Here is a 16,875-nt window from a genome sequence, read left to right as displayed (position 1 = left end):
CTGATTACGGACGCCTGGGACGCCATGCAGAGAACGGTACGTAAAGTAACGAGTAATGTAACGTTACCGACGTAATGGGTCCAACTGATGTGTTACAAGACAGTGTGATGGTCTTATTGACGCCTTCTCTCAAATTTATTTATTCTGTCTGTCGTTTTAGCTTAAATGCTGTGGTGCGTATGGTGACCAAGATTCCCTGACATCTTGGGCGTTTTATAGGAACACGGATTGGTACGTCAAGCGACCCACCCACATCAGTAAGTATAGGTCGAAACAACACGTGTAATGTGGCACAACTACATCAGTCCATTGACAGCCAAAGACATAAAATACACGAGACAGTGATAGTTGACAATTTAAATCAAAAACAAAAAAATATCAGCAATGTTACAACAAAAAGACGCACACCACCATTCATCCGACACCCCAAAGCGTCAAGATTTTTTATGTGCTAGACGGCAGTCCCTCATCAGAGATATATAACTTGCCTACATCAATATACCAATGCCGGAGTCAGTCAGTAAAACATTCATTCGGATCACTCTCGCCCTTCTCCGTAACCGATAAAAAGTGGTAACGGAAATGGCTGTAATATCTGGGCTGCGTTCAAGATCGTAGCAGCTACATTGTTCTACGTAGTCACTATGATCTTGAACGACATGCTAGCTTAGCATTTACAGTATTAATTCATTCAGTGCATTCAATAGGACCTCGATATCTATAGTCTGGGAGCTAGGGTAACAGCTACGATCTTAAACGCAGTTCAGTAAAAGACATGTCCATTCTATTCGATATACAGCACAAAGTCGCCAATACAACACACCCACATCTCCATGTTCATGTATAGGATGTAACTTGGTCATACTGCTATCACATGTTGCTTATGTCCTTATGTATTCTGTCATCTTTTAGTTTCTACATGAAATGTGTTAATTAATGCTGACTTATTTTTTTAATTACCTTTTCATCACCTTTACAGTGTACCCCTTTGTACCAAAGAGCTGTTGTGTGCCTGGTAAGAATGAGTACGACTGTCAGGGAATAAGGAACGAATTCAACGGTTACCCGGTCAAACCGCCCCCTCCAGCCAGGGGCACGATACAAAACCCCAACCTGTATCAAGAGGTAAGGAACTCAAATAAGGGTTACTCACAAGTATTACAGGAACTTATAAGTATTACAGGAACTCACAAGTACTTCAGAAACTCATAAGTATTACAAGAACTCATAAGTACTACAGGAACTCATAAATATTACAGGAACTCATAAGTACTACAGGAACTCATAAGTATTACAATAACTCATAAGTACTACAGGAACTCAAAAGTATTACAGGAACTCATAAGTACTGCAGGAACTCATAAGTATTACAGGAACTCATAAGTATTACAGGAACTCATAAGTACTGCAGGAACTCATAAGTAATACAGGAACTCATAAGTATTATAGGAACTCATAAGTATTACAGGAACTCATAAGTACTACAGGAACTCAAAAGTATTACAGGAACTCATAAGTACTGCAGGAACTCATAAGTATTACAGGAACTCATAAGTATTACTGGAACTCATAAGTACTGCAGGAACTCATAAGTAATACAGGAACTCATAAGTATTATAGGAACTCATAAGTATTACAGGAACTCATAAGTACTGCAGGAACTCATAAGTATTACAGGAACTCATAAGTACTACAGGAACTCATAAGTATTACAGGAACTCATAAGTACTACAGGAACTCATAAGTATTACAGGAACTCATAAGTACTGCAGGAACTCAGTATTACAGGAACTCATAAGTATTACAGGAACTCATAAGTCTTATTGTTTTTGTAATGACAATTGATATTTCTCCAAAATTAATCATACCGGTATTGCAAACAGCTCGTAGAGAAGAAAAGAGATGGAAGTCTAGCCATTGCTACGTATAGTTTTGACTGGATAACGCACTGTTTAACAGATAATTACAAGATATACAATATCGTGTTCCACAGGCGCTCACATCTTCAAGTTATACTGTACCACTGATTTAATATAAACGGTAAAACCGTGTCCTATTTCAAATACTTACGTAATTTTGCTTAGAGTCTCTTCTAGGATATCAGTGATATAATCAATTAAATCGTGAAAGATCATCTTCAATACATGTAAATGTTCTCGTATGTCCTAAATCTGGTAATCTTCTGTTGCCTAGTTATACTTATTAGAGGATATATTTTATAAAATTAAGATGTATGAGAATGAAACGTTTCCCTTACATTTACAGGGTTGCTATGACAAAGCAATAGAGTACATCAAGCAGCACTCTCTGTACATCACCTTAGCATGTGCCATTGTGCCGATTCTATTGGTAAGTAGCTCACTGTGCCGGGTATAACGAAATCGAAAGATGGCCGTGCCTATTTACGAGCGGTGTTCAGCGTTAACAATAGTTTATGCATTAAAAATCATCTAAAATTTCAGGGAATATCTGGACCATCTAGCCTCACATCGTCGGAACCCCGGTTTATTTCTCCGTTATACTGCATTCAACGAAAGCAGTGTGACGGAGAGAAAGCCAGTGGGTGCCGACGATGCTAGCCTCATTAATATGAATAGAACCATTTTAATAAGAGCTTGGATTTGGGTAGTCACAAGTTGTGTCAAACAGCATTGTGACGTAGGCCTGTCTATTTTATTGCTGACATTTCAGCTTTAGCTCTTTGAAATCAACAAGATTTATCTAGCCTTTGAGCTAAGACTACGCAGTAAGTGTGAATTTCGCTTAAAACCGCGTCATTTTTAACTTGTTATGACGCAAGAAATAGATAGTTACACCCCACGGAAAGTCCAAGGTCTTGTTAAAATGGTTCTATTTACGAGGACCTTGTGCATGTATCCAATGTATAAGTTATCGCTTCCTTTCTCTCCCTTCTACAGCTGGTGGGTATCATCGTCTCCTGCTACATGTGCTGTACCGTCAAAAACGATGACGACGAAGATGATGACGAGGAGGAAAACGAAGCTCACGTCTGATGTCCGTCATCCTAACGTAATCAATCCGTCCGGGGTTATGACCTTTAAATCTAGTCTTCCAAGGTGAAGGACATAGTGCCTAATGTTGTGAGGGAAGCAAAGCAGGAAAAAATCCGGGCTTTGCCGGCATAAGGCCGCCATTGCATGCGTGCATCATTATAAAAGATGGAAAAGGATGGCAGGATTCAACATCTCGGGCCATCAGGGGAGTTGTAATGTGTTCACGAATTTGTGAAATCCATTTGTGTTTAACAGTTGTCAAAAGACATTCCATAAATCGAGAATTCTCCAGGACAATGATCTGTTGCCTGGTAACAGTCGTTGGTGCGCGCGCAGCAGTGATCATGGAATGGTGCAGTTATTATAACGAGAGTTTGCGTGATAAGCTGGATTTATAGAAATACCGAAACTATCAGATTTATACATTAGAGGAACTTCGGCAGAACCAAAGGCTGCAGTAATTCACAAGGGGTTTCTGTAAGATGAAACTGTTTATATTACGGCAATAATAACATTTGTTGCCGTGGTTTTAATTTTATGTAATTTTGTAGGCACTAGAGGAATTCAAATCGACACCAGTAGTTGTTGTTGCTTGATACTGAAGATGTGCTTAAAAGAAACATCACGTGATCAGAACAAGTTACTGTGCCATCAATGTCACAAGCGTATACAAAGTTCCCAAACTTAATTATGTTTGAATCAATTTTGTTGCATATTTTTATTTTTTGTCAATTTAAACACGTTTGTGTTTGAATTTTTATTTTCACTCGGCGTTGCATTCGTGGTTTGTGTTACGCGTCTCGTGGGGGCCATTGTTTTATTTTTTTCAGGTTTGAATCTTATATTTGTGTCAGTTAAAGAATTTGTAATTGCCATAATTATCTGTAAAATGAAAAACCGTGATGGTTTTTTTTATCAGACTGAGTGTTATGTTATTATCTTGTATACATGCGTATGCATTATTGATTTGAATGTTGATATATTGTGGGATGGGTATTTTTTTTAAATTTGTTGATTAAATTTTCATTTCTTTTATTTTATGAAGTTTGCATGTGGAATTTTAAATGCGTGGAAGATTGGCATATGTAGTTTTATTAATTGCAATGTGATCATCAGGGACCAATTTGGACCAATCGTAAAGTTGTTTACACAATGGATGTGCAATTTATTGACTTGTTTTAGCTGAATATACGACATATATTGAATGTTTTAATATTACTTAAGAAGCTGTTCTTATTTGTTTTTGAGAAAATGTGGTGTATTTTAATGATAATAAAGAATATCAAAATTGAACCAGTAATGTATGTGTGTCCTCTGTTTGGTTGGTGGGCTGTTTATAACAATCTAAGTATCAACAATATAACAATCTAAGTATCAACAATATGACTAAGTATCAACAATATGACTAAGTATCAACAATATAACAATCTAAGTATCAACAATATAACTAAGTATCAACAATATGACTAAGTATCAACAATATGACTAAGTATCAACAATATGACTAAGTATCAACAATATAACAATCTAAGTATCAACAATATAACTAAGTATCAACAATATGACTAAGTATCAACAATATAACAATCTAAGTATCAACAATATAACTAAGTATCAACAATATGACTAAGTATCAACAATATAACAATCTAAGTATCAACAATATAACTAAGTATCAATAATATGACTAAGTATCAACAATATAGCAATCTAAGTATCAACAATATAACAATCTAAGTATCTTGTACTATATACACAATTGATGAAAAGGTTAAACTACCTATATAAACAAATATTTTCTCATCTTTTCAAAAACTCTGAATATATACTATAGTATAGCTATTGCAATTTTTATACAAAAACAGTGTAGGTAGATTTTATGCTTATTATAAAATAAAACTTGGAAACCCTGGGAGTTCGAATTAACGGAAGGAAGGGGTGGCGCTGTCCTCAAACACCCATGGCTTTCTTTGGATTTTCACACATTGCAAACGCCTTATACGTTTCTAAAAGTCTAGATGAAAAAATAGCTTTATTGAAGAGAAATAATCATTAAGCTTAAGTCCCCGTCTGTTGTTGGAGAGGTTCGGATTCACGCCGACTGGAGAAAAACTTAAAGATAGCAATTGGTTTTATTATACTTTCATGTTAAATACTGAAATCTGATTGGTTTAGACGCAGTTGGTAATCCGTTCCATTACCCTCAGTGTTAGCAACACACTTGGCAACGGGTAACACAACGAATTGTTACATGCATGTAAATTGTGCGCGTATGGTTCGCCGTAGAATTCACTTCATTTCTATATAAAAGCAGTAAAATTTTCTTTAAAATTAAGACATTCAGTATAATAAAATAAATAGTGCCTGTTTGGGAGGATAACTGTTGAAAATGACACCCCTCGAAAACCATTGTCAACCTCCGCTTCGCGTCGGTTGACAATGGTTGTCTCGGGGTGTCATTTCAACAGTTACCCTCCCAAACAGGCACCATTTATATAATGTCATTTCATCCCTGTCTTTTATGCGTAAACAAATTTATTTTTGTTAATAATATATTTACATCTCGGCTGACCTTATATAGTCGTTATATGTAGGAAAACGATAAAAGCTTTTTAGCTCACCTGAGCTAAAAGCTCAAGTGAGCTTTTCTGATCAAAATTTGTCCGTTGTCTGTCGGCGTTGTCGTCGTTGTAAACTTTTCACATTTTCTTCTTCTTCTCGAGAACCACTAGGCAGATTTCAACCAAACTTGACACAAAGCATCACTAGGTGAAGGGGATTCAAGTTTGTTCAAATGAAGAGCCAAAATCTCTTTCAAAGGGACATCATTTTGAATTATTGAAAATGTGTTGGTATTTTTCAAAAACCTTCTTCTCAAAAACTGTTAGGCCAGAAAAGCTTTTACTTGTATGGAAGCCTCCGCAGGTAGCTTAGATTCATGTTTGTTTAAATCGTTGTCCCCGTGGGTAGGATGGGGGCCACAGTGAGGGGGGTGGATTTTTACGTAAGAATTTATAGAGAAAATCTTTAAAAAGCTTTTTCTCAAAAACTATTAGGCCAGAAAAGCTTAAACTTGTGTGGAAGCATCCTCATGTAATGTAGATTCAAGTTTGTTCAAATCATGGTCCCCAGGGATAGGGTGGGGCCATAATGGGGCATGAATTTTTACATAGGAATATATAGAGAAATTTTTAACAATCTTCTTCTCAAAATCTATTAGGCCAGAAAAGCTCAAATTGGAGTGGGAACACCAATAGATAGTGTAGATTCAAGTTTGTTAAAATCATGGTCCCCGGGGGTAGGGTGGGGCCACAATGGGGGGGGGGGGGTGGGTGAATTTTTACATAGGAATATATAGAGAAAATCTTCAAAAATCTTCTTCTTAAAATCTATTAGGCCAGAAAAGCTCAAATTGAAGTAGAAGCATCCTTAGATAGTGCAGATTCAAGTTTGTTCGAGTAATGGTCCCCGGGGGTAGGTCGGAGCCACAATGGGGGATGAATTTTAACAAAGGGATATATGTATATATAGAAAATCTTTAAAAAAAAATCTTCTTCTCAAAATCTATTTAGCCATAAAAGCTTAAACTTGTGTGGAGGCATCCTCAGGCTGTTTGGATTCAAGTTTGTTCAAATCATGGTCGATCCCAGTGGGTAGGGTGGGGCCACAATGGGGGATGAATTTTTACATAGGAATATATACAGAAAATCTTTAAAAATCTTCTTCTCAAAAACTATTAGGCCAGAAAAGATCAAATTGGAGTGAAAGCATCCATAGATAGTGTAGGTTCAAGTTTGTTCAAATCATAGTCCCCAGGGGTAGGGTGGGGCCACTATGGGGGATAAACTTTTGCATATGAATATATAGATAAAATCTTTAAAAATCTTCTTCTTAAAATCAAAGCTCAAATTGAAGTAGAAGCATCCTTAGATAGTGTAGATTCAAGTTTGTTCGAGTAATAGTCCCCGGGGGTAGGTCGGAGCCACAATGGGGGATGAATTTTAACAAAGGGATATATGTATATATAGAAAATCTTTTAAAAATCTTCTTCTCAAAATGTATTTAGCCAGAAAAGCTTAAACTTGTGTGGAGGCATCCTCAGGTTGTTTAGATTCAAGTTTGTTCAAATCATGGTCCTCGGGGGTAGGGTGGGGCCACAATGGGGGATGAATTTTTACATAGGAATATATATAGAAAATCTTTAAAAATCTTCTTCTTAAAAACTATTAAGCCAGAAAAGATCAAATTGGAGTGAAAGCATCCATAGATAGTGTAGATTCAAGTTTGTTCAAATCATAGTCCCCAGGGGTAGGGTGGGGCCACTATGGGGGATAAATTTTTACATAGGAATATATATAGAAAATCTTTTAAAATCTTCTTCTCAAAAACTATTAGGCCAGAAAAGCTTAAATTGCAGTGGAAGCATCGTCAGATAGTGTAGATTCAATTTTGTTCAAATCATGGTCCCCAGGGGTAGTATGGGTCCACAATGGGGGATGAATTTTTACATACATGTAGATATATAGAGAGAGAAAATCTTTAAAAATCTTCTTCAGATCTATTTGGCCAAAAAGCCTCAAACTTTTTGTGGAAGCATCCTCAAATAGTGTAGATCCAAGTTTTTTTAAAAATCATAGTCCCCGGGGGTAGGATGGGACAACAATGGGGGGGGGGGGGGGGTACATAAGAATATAGAGAGAAAATCTTTTAAAATATTCTATGAAAGTTTTTAGTCCAAAAAGCTGTAACTTGTGTAAAAGCACGGGTTGTAAAGAATTAACTTTGATCAAACCATGATTCCTTAGAAAAAAGTGGGGCCACAAAGTGTGTGTGTGTGGGGGGGGGGGGGGGTATAGGAATAGAAAAAAATATTCTTATAGGTACAACAACGAAAGGGACTTGGTATTTACCATAAAAATATTTGGATAAAAATCGGCAGTTTAAAAAAAAAATTTGAGCAAGATCTACATTACTTAGATGTAAAGATATTTTGTTTTTGATACTGTAATGCTAATTTGATCAGAGTTAATGCTATTGTTGCTCAGGTGAGCGATGTGGCCCCTGGGCCTCTTGTTAGAACCACCATGGGTTTTTTCTTCAACTAAAATGTTTAATTTAATGAGAACAATTATGCTAATAAAAATATAAAAAAGACACGTTTTTAAAATAATCACCGGTTCCACGGTAACATTCCTTAGATTTTGATTTGCCCATCAATTTTATTCTTTAGTTTGAACATTGACCACACAATTAAATAAATTTTTATGTTTCATGACCTATATACGCTGCAATTGCTTTCTATGTTATCAAAAGTTGCTTATATTTGAATTTTTTATATCTTTAGTCTTCGTTACTATGGCAACAGTTGTTCTTAGCAACTTTTATTAACATCAATATGTATCAACATATGCAATATAAAAAAAAATTGTAACTATGCGTTAGATTCTTGTACTAGTACTGTTTAATATATAGAGGGTAAGTCCCAAAGGCTAGATACATGGAGATGGATTGGGGGGGGGGGGGTCCGTCCTTTCCTCAAGCTTCTGTGAATTCTTCCATTATTTAATAATGATTATATTATTGTTTTTAATGCATATGCCCCGCCCTCCCCAAGGGCCCTTGATTGGTGAATAAACATATTATATATTACAGATATCGTATTTGAAAATTGTTCTGTAAATTAAGAGCAAGATGTGCATGTGCGTATGAACCGCATATTACTTGCAACAAAATAGCATGCATTTTACGAAAAATGCAAGTCTCTTTTGCATATGCATTCTCTCGGCAAATTAATGCTGAGAAAAAGCATTTTAGTGACCTATGTATATTTGTAAAAGTAGATCTATACATAAATGTTGCCCTGTCATCGTAGACTTGAGATTCTTCAGACGACACAAACTCCTGAAACAGAAGCTTTAAAAGTAACAGACATACTTCTATACAATAAACTGTATCTCTCATACTGTAAATTGTATCTATACCAAATTATTACAAAGATGATAAGACGCGCCCCCCCCCCTTCATTTTATGGCATTCAGTGTGAACGAAGAAGCAAATCAGTGAATCTTGTAGAACTGAACCAAAAAAATTCCCATCATCATCAATTTCTGATTGACTATGTTCTGTTCCAGTATGCGATGCCAAGCGTTGTGTTGTGATGGATCGGACTGTTATTTCTGTTGACTGATAAGACTTGTCATGAACTCTTCAGCTCTGCCGAAATCCTCCTGTGTAGTACCGGTATATTTCAAAGAATCATAACAATACTAATACTGTGTAGATTAAAAAGATTTCTTTTTTAAAAATCCATAAAAAAATAGGTTTTTTTGGTGTCTTGGCATAATCAAAGGAAATGTCATTTGCTACCCAGCATATCTCATAACCTAACACTAAAAAAAAAACCAACAACAAAAAACTCCATTGTCAAATGTGTAACTATATAAAAATGTAAGAAAGCATTCAAATATATGGAATTTTCCTTTACTAAATAATACTAGTAGTTCACAGCTAAACAAATAAGGTAGATCTCTGGACAATTTGTTCTCCGCACCCAGCCTCCTTAGTTGTCCTCGGCATGTTGGTATAAAATTAAAAAAAAGTTCAGCGTTTGAGATTTTATTTTCTCGCGATTTGATGCAAAGACGGTTGAATCGCGAAACAAAGTTAGCTTAAATAAGGAAATCTAGAACTACACTCGCGTGCCAAATGTATGTCTAAAACTTATTTTTATCGATTTTTAAAAAAAAAATTAATCTACACATGCAGTATTAGTAAGGTAGATCTGAGGACAATTTGTTGGTCACCTAGTCTCCTTAGTTATCCTCGGCATTTGTTTAATGAAATACATACAGAAAAGAAAAAATTGACAAACTTTTGGCACCTGAGCGCGCAATTGAAAGTTCATTTTGGATTAGCCAAGTAGCAACGTGAAACCTTGTGCGCGGTATCCATAGAGTTAATCATATAAATTCAAGTTTGAAATAAGACAGTAGTTAAAAAAATTTATGAACAGGAAGGCATATTTCATGCACGTAGCATCGTGGGGAAGCAGACTTATCCAAAAAATCTTGACAAGCAAAAAAAAAATGAAAAACAACTTTGTTTTCCGTAACGCAACCGACCCAATAAAATCCCGCCGCCTGAATTCTTTTACCTCAATAAAGTTTTCTCCAAATGAAATCTAATTTTACATGGAGTTTGAGAGAAATCAATTGATACTTAGTCGTCATGTACATTATCATTAAAATGATATTTGAATCTAGGTTGACATGTACATCAACATTGAAATGATAATGAATCTAGTCATGCACATCTAGTCATTGAAAGAAACATTTAAATTTAAAATATGAATTATAACAAATAGTTTTGCAATCTGTCATGTTGTTTATTTGTTATCAATAAAGAAATAGAATCATATTTTAATTTTAATTTATAATGTATTTTCATTTTCTTCCCTGGGAGAACAAAAATTTATCTACATACCTACCCAACTTCAACAATTAGTGTCGGGTTAGGAGAAACAGTAATACTTTTAATGATGGCTTTACATTGGTATAACTTGTTAGACCAAGCTTTTGTTCATAGACTAGTTACTTCTCATTGGTGTCTTTATAAAAGAAATTGCGAAAAAATACTTAAAAGATGTAGATGTTCATAAGTTTAATTCTCAGTATTCTTAAAGAATAGAGAATATACTCAATGGATGTCAACATCTATAAATTACTCAACATCAGATTCAGTGGATTTGTTTCTGCCTAATCTTTTGCTAACATATTGAGGCAGCAATGCAATTTTCCCTTCAATTTGCCTCCCTTTGAAAGTATACTTCTACATTTGCAACTTAGTCATTTTATCAGCATTACTTCTTTTGAATGAACATTCTTCAATGTCATTTGAGATACATGTTAAATGAAGCTACCCGTTATTCAATACAATATCTGATTCATAGAGAATAAAAATCTTCATGTTGCATGAAAAAACAGTTTTGTAATAACACAAAAAATAAAGAACAATTTATGTATATAAAAGTGTTAATTTATTTTCTTCTTTTTCTTTAATCTTCTCATTCTTTTATAAGGTCCATCTCCTTTCTTCTTGGCTTCCTGAATCTCAACATATTTTCTTTTGTTGTATCTGAAACACAAGTAAAAACATCAAAATTATTCTTCAACAGATATACCTCCATCTACATTTGATACCAAAAAACTTCCAAGATATTTACAGCAAATGCTTTGATCTCATATACATGCACAGATAACTTTAGATCTAACGTTTAATGAGACAACAACTGAACTCTACGTCTGATGCAAAGTAGCCCGAAAACTAACAGCAAATACTGTAAACCTGTTACACCGACTGTGTACCGGGGTATTCTATTTAGCATTTTTGGCAGAAAGTGGCTTCTGCTAAATCAAGTTCATCACCAAGTAAAAAATTAAAATTCAGGAATACTCTAATTCAAACCCAGGATGACTTGTAGTCAAATCATTTTCTGCTGAATATGTTACATGCTTACATACATTCTGTTTTTACCCTATTACAACAAAGCTAGAGCACACAGCGGTTGTGACCGGTCAAAAGAGGATGCTCACTCCTCCTAATCACCTGATCCTAGCTCTATCTTTTTAGAGGTCCGTGTTGCTCTGCTTAGAATTTGCATTTCGTTTTATGGATTTTGAGTTGGTTGACAGTTTGTTATTGTCATTTTTCATACATTTAGAGTATTTTAATCTCAACAAAAAAATCAATCTCTTATTATTGACTGAGACAACATATCTTACATGCCAAAATATGTTAACAGGACTTTGATCTCAACAATATGAATCTCTTTTAACACTGATTGAGACAACTGAACTCACTGTCTGAATTCAGCATCAGCTAGCAGCTCCTGGACCAGGTTGGCTTTCCGCTTCTTCTTGGGAACTCTGGAGTGATAGAAGTCTGCTGCTGATTCCACCACTTTTCCAAACTGGAAGAACTTGGGCAGACCCTTCATGTCATTGTTCTTGTAGAAGCGTTTTGGATCCAGAGCCTTCCTCATCTTGAGCATCTCCAAATTCATTTTGGCTTCATCTGTCATTTCTGGGGCCTTCATGTCAAACCAGCCTTTGCCCTTTGTCATAGCCTTCTCTTTCTATACAAAAGTCATGAAACAAATTAAATCACTTATTTCACTAATTTAAGAAAATGAGCCTTCTATTGGTGTGACTGAGAAACAAACCTTTCTTTTTAGTTTTTGTTTTCTTCGACCTTCTTCATATGGCTCCAGGGAATCTTGTTTTTCAAAGTCTGGTGTAATCACGCTCTTCTTCATGAGTTCCTGTGAAAATACATGTTTATCTAACTTTATCAAAGCCAATCTGCACAAATACAGTCATTTAAACACTTGGTGACTGGTAGGTTATTGTAAGTGATACTGGATTTGCCAGTCTTGCTGTCAGATTTTGAGAACATGGACTCACCTGCACTACTCTGTCTGTCTTGGTTTCCTTTCCTTTATTCTTTTGTTTTTTATGTTCTCCTTGTTTAGGTTTATATGTACTTGGGTCCATGATGTCAATGTTACAGTGTATGTATGAAGATAAACCATCACTGAAAAGAGACCAAATTATTAAAAGAGTAATCATGAGGATGGTTGATCAAGTTCAGCTGTAACATTTCTATAATATCAAAGAATTTAATGAGATTTAAATATTTTGCTGAAAATATGGTTTTACATTTATCTACAAATTATAAAGAAAATTTATAAGGCGTAGCCAAATGTACATTCAAACGCGAGGCCCAGGGGCCACATCTCTCACCTGAGCAACAATTGCCTTAATTCTGATCAAATTAGCATTACAGTATCAAAATATCTTGACAACTAAGTACAGTAGATCTTGCTAAAAAAAATTGAAAATCTGCCAATTTTTATCCACCTCTTTTTTTTGTGGTAAATACCAAGCCCCTTTTGTTGTTGTACCTGTAAGAAGATTTTTCTCTATTCCTATATACCCCCCCCCCCATTTCGTGGCCCCACTTTTCTCTAGGGAATCATGGTTTCATCAAACTTAAATCTGCATAACCTGTGCTTTCACACTTAGTACTGAGTTTTGGACCGAAAACTTTCCCAGAAGATTTTTAAAGATTTTCTCTATATTTAAAAATTTATCCTCCACTGTGGTCCTGCCCTACTCCCAGGGACCATGATTTGAACAAACTTGAATCTACACTATCTGAGGATGGTTACACGCCAATTTGAGCTTTCTTGGCCAAATAGTTCTTAAAAGAAATTTTTTTAAAGATTTTCTCTATATATTCCTATGTAAAACATGATCCCCCTATTGTGGCCCCACCCTACCCCCGGGGACCATGATTTGAACAAACTTGAATCTACACTACCTGAGGATGCTTCCATTTTAATTTGAGCTTTTCTGGCCTAATAGTTTTTGAGAAGAAGATTTTTAAAGATTTTTCTATATATTCCTATGTAAAACATGATCCCCCTATTGTGACCCCTTCCTAACCCTGAGGACCATGATTTGAACAAACTTGAATCTACACTACCTGAGGATGCTTCCATTTTAATTTGAGCTTTTCTGGCCTAAAAGGTTTTGAGAAGAAGTTTTTTAAAGATTTTCTCTATATATTCCTATGTAAAACTTGATCCCCAAATTGTGGCCCCACCCTACCCCCGGGGAACATGATTTGAACAAACTTGAATCTACACTATCTGAAGATGCTCCCATTTTTGGCCTGATAGTTTTTGAGAAGAAGATTTTTAAAGATTTTCTCTATATATTCCTATGTAAAACTTGATCCCCCTCTTGTGGCCCCTTCCTACCCTCGGGGACCATGATTTGAACAAACTTGAATCTACACTACCTGATGATGCCTCCACACAAGTTTAAGCTTTTCAGGCCAATAGTTTTAGAGAAGAAGATTTTTGAAAAATACCAACAAATTTTCAATTATTCTCAATTATCTCCCCTTCAAAGAGGGCCTGGCCCTTCATTTGAACAAACTTGAATCCCCTTCACCTAGTGGTGCTTTGTGCAAAATTTGGTTGAAATCCGCCCAGTGGTTCTTGAGAAGAAGATGAAAATGTGAAAAGTTTACAACAACGACGATGACAAGGACAGAGAATGGACAAATTGTGATCAGAAAAGCTCACTTGAGCCTTTGGCTCAGGTGAGCTAAAAAGTATATGTACAATGATTTATCATTTAAATCTTTGATTGTGATATCTTGGGTTGCAACCTTTTTTTCCCCTAGATGATTTTGTTCTGTATAAAACACTCAAACCTTTTCATCCCTCCTTGGGTGCTTCTATTGGTCTGGGGAGTCACAGTTTGAACTACCCACGTTATGAGACACCCTTACATATATTTGAAATGACTTATGCATTACTTTTGGAGTGCAAAAGCGAAACTGTAATACCAATAAACAAATTTATTGCATACTATTTCTGTAACCAATCGCTCTAGATTATTTGTATTCACAGTCTGAAGTCGATGAATGCATGAAATTGCATCATTACTACTTTTAAAGCAATTCTCAAATTAATATTAAGCATATGCTTTGCTTGATCAATAATTGATATAAGTGGCCTATTAGACTTTATATACCCCCCCCCCCCAAAAAAAATCTGATTGACTATGCAAAGGCACCATCCCTGGTACTTTCTGTACTCAGGCTACCCTATTCATTCTGATGTTATTTGTATAGATTACTTCTTTCGACTTAAATATTTCATTGTATCTAAAAATCACTTATAATGACGGACCAGACCAGGATTTGAGCCCAGACCCCTTATTCTCTAGTCATGTGTTCTACCAACTGAGCTATCTGGCGCTGGTATTTAAACAGGTCTGTCTATCACACTTGTAAAGTGACTCTGGACATTCTTATCATTTAATTCATTCATTATTTGCTAGAATATTATCAAATTATTTTTAAGATATATATATGCCCCCCCCCCCTCCTCCGAGGTCCCTTAATTGGTGAATAAACATATTTCATATAGATATCTAATTTTTAAATACCCATGTGCACATGACATGACAGCTTATCGACCACAATATACAGTTAACAATATTAATGAGCTTCGCAAGCGTAGCTCATAGATGTTGTTTAATATATATTGTAATATAAACTGCCAAGTCCTGTGTCATATGCATCATGCAATAAAGTATGTTATTTAAAAATACATCATAATTTCGTCACGTACTAGTTTTTCTTAGTTTTCTTCTTTGATTTCTTGATATTTGTTTTTCCACTGGACTTTTCTTTGTTGTCGTTTTCTGGAGACTTTAGTGGAACATTTCCAGGTGTTTTGTCCAACACAAAAATAGAATTGTCAACATTTGCACTCTTTTGCTGTCGCTTCACTGTGATATGTTTGGCGATACTTTCACTTAGAGCTGATGCCAGCTCGTTTACTTCTTCATCGGATGAGCTATCTTCATCCGAAGAAGAAAATCTTGATTCCAACAGATATTTCATAATTATTCAATTCAGTTCAAGACTTTGAGCATGTTGAGTATTTCGTAAACATCACACATGTGTTTTTCTTAACAGGAAGTGCCTATTTTCAGGGACGTACTAAAGACCTGAAATACTAATGACCTGAAAGACCTGAAAGACCTGAAATCTTATATGATTGATACTTTTATAAGATTTTTATCAAATAAAATTACTTGTGGGGGTTTAAATCAAATTTCCAGGTATAATTTTGTTTAAAAAATATCATAATGACCAGTTATTCATGCAGAAATATGAAAGACCTGAGAATTTGAATTGACCTGAAATTTTCAAATGACCTGAAATTTTAAATGATTGATACATTTCTATGTTCTGTGTCAATATTAATGTCTATTTGTAAGTTTTTATCATATTTCCAGGTATATAAGTGTTAAAATATATCATACTGATCAATTATTTATGCAGGAGTACGAAAGACTTGAAAATTTGAATTGACCTGAAAATTTCAAATGACCTGAAATTTTATATAATTGATACATTTCTATGTTCTGAGTCAATATTAATGTCTATTTGTAAGTTTTTATCATATTTCCAGGTATATAAGTGTTAAAATATATCATACTGATCAATTATTTATGCAGGAGTACGAAAGACCTTAAAATTTGAATTGACCTGAAAATTTGAGCTGACCTGAAATTATATATAATTGAAACATTTCTAAGTTCTGTGTCAGTTTTAATGTCTATTTGTGAGTTTTTAATCATATTTACAGGTATATAAGTGTTAAAATATATCATACTGATCAATTATTTACGCAGGAATACGAAAGACCTGAAAATCTGGGCTGACCTGAAATTATATATAATTGACACATTTCTATATGTTCTGTATCAGTTTTAATGTTTATTTGTGAGTTTTTATTATATTTCCAGGTTTATAAGTGTTAAAATATATTATTTACACAGGAATATGAAAAACCTGAATATTTGAATTGACCTGAAAATTTGGGCTGACCTGAAATTTTGTGATGGTGTAGTTGTGTAGGTCATCTAACAGCCCATGTTTCGGTTTGATATATTTTAACACATATATACCTGAAAATATGATAAAAACTCAACAATAGACATTAAAATTGACACAGAACATAGAAATGTATCAATCATTTAAAATTTCAGGTCATTTGAAAATTTCAGGTCAATTCAAATTTTCAGGTCTTTCATATTTCTGCGTAAATAACAGCTCATTATAATATTTTTCAACACAATTGGAAATATGATGTAAACCCCCACAAAGTAATTTCATTAGACCAAAATCTTATAAAAATATCATTTATATCAATAATATAAAATTTCAGGTCATTTAAATTTTCAAGTCAATTCAAATTTTCAGGTCTTTCACA

At 34.8% G+C, this 16,875-nt stretch overlaps 2 protein-coding genes across 4 annotated transcripts in view; one reads left to right on the top strand and one right to left on the bottom strand.

Moving 5' to 3' along the window:
* LOC117684263 (tetraspanin-18B) overlaps window positions 1-4,307 on the top strand; it is a 14,839-nt gene extending 10,532 nt beyond the window's left edge. For all 3 annotated transcript variants that reach the window (XM_034455628.2, XM_034455626.2, XM_034455627.2), the window contains exons 5-9: window positions 1-36; window positions 161-257; window positions 980-1,125; window positions 2,266-2,349; window positions 2,919-4,307. The exon at window positions 1-36 is cut by the window's left edge and continues 84 nt beyond it. In XM_034455628.2, the coding sequence (XP_034311519.1) occupies window positions 1-36; window positions 161-257; window positions 980-1,125; window positions 2,266-2,349; window positions 2,919-3,014 (459 nt within the window). In that variant the 3' untranslated portion in view covers window positions 3,015-4,307. The remainder of the gene's footprint in view (window positions 37-160; window positions 258-979; window positions 1,126-2,265; window positions 2,350-2,918) is intronic.
* A 6,673-nt stretch (window positions 4,308-10,980) lies between these two features.
* Window positions 10,981-15,582, bottom strand: LOC105342058 (deoxynucleotidyltransferase terminal-interacting protein 2). The gene is made up of 5 exons (XM_011448845.4): window positions 15,223-15,582; window positions 12,476-12,605; window positions 12,235-12,333; window positions 11,873-12,147; window positions 10,981-11,147 (listed from the first exon to the last, which is right to left on the bottom strand). The coding sequence occupies exons 1-5, from the start codon at window positions 15,495-15,497 to the stop codon at window positions 11,045-11,047; spliced, it is 882 nt and encodes a 293-aa protein (XP_011447147.3). The 5' UTR covers window positions 15,498-15,582; the 3' UTR covers window positions 10,981-11,044.
* Between the last annotated feature and the right edge of the window lie 1,293 nt (window positions 15,583-16,875).

Source organism: Magallana gigas, chromosome 7 (assembly GCF_963853765.1).
Source record: "Magallana gigas chromosome 7, xbMagGiga1.1, whole genome shotgun sequence".
In the NCBI taxonomy this organism is placed as follows: domain Eukaryota; kingdom Metazoa; phylum Mollusca; class Bivalvia; order Ostreida; family Ostreidae; genus Magallana; species Magallana gigas.
Note: the sequence above shows the minus strand (reverse complement) of the source record. Positions and strands in the feature narration are given on the sequence as shown.

Excerpts from the sequence above, each read along its gene's own strand:
- LOC105342058 (XM_011448845.4), bottom strand. The coding sequence starts at position 15,497 with ATGAAATATCTGTTGGAATCAAGATTTTCTTCTTCGGATGAAGATAGC. Across the intron at positions 12,334-12,475 it reads AGACAGACAGAGTAGTGCAG|GAACTCATGAAGAAGAGCGT; the intron begins GTGAGTCCATGT and ends GTATTTTCACAG. Across the intron at positions 12,148-12,234 it reads AACAAAAACTAAAAAGAAAG|AAAGAGAAGGCTATGACAAA; the intron begins GTTTGTTTCTCA and ends ACTTTTGTATAG.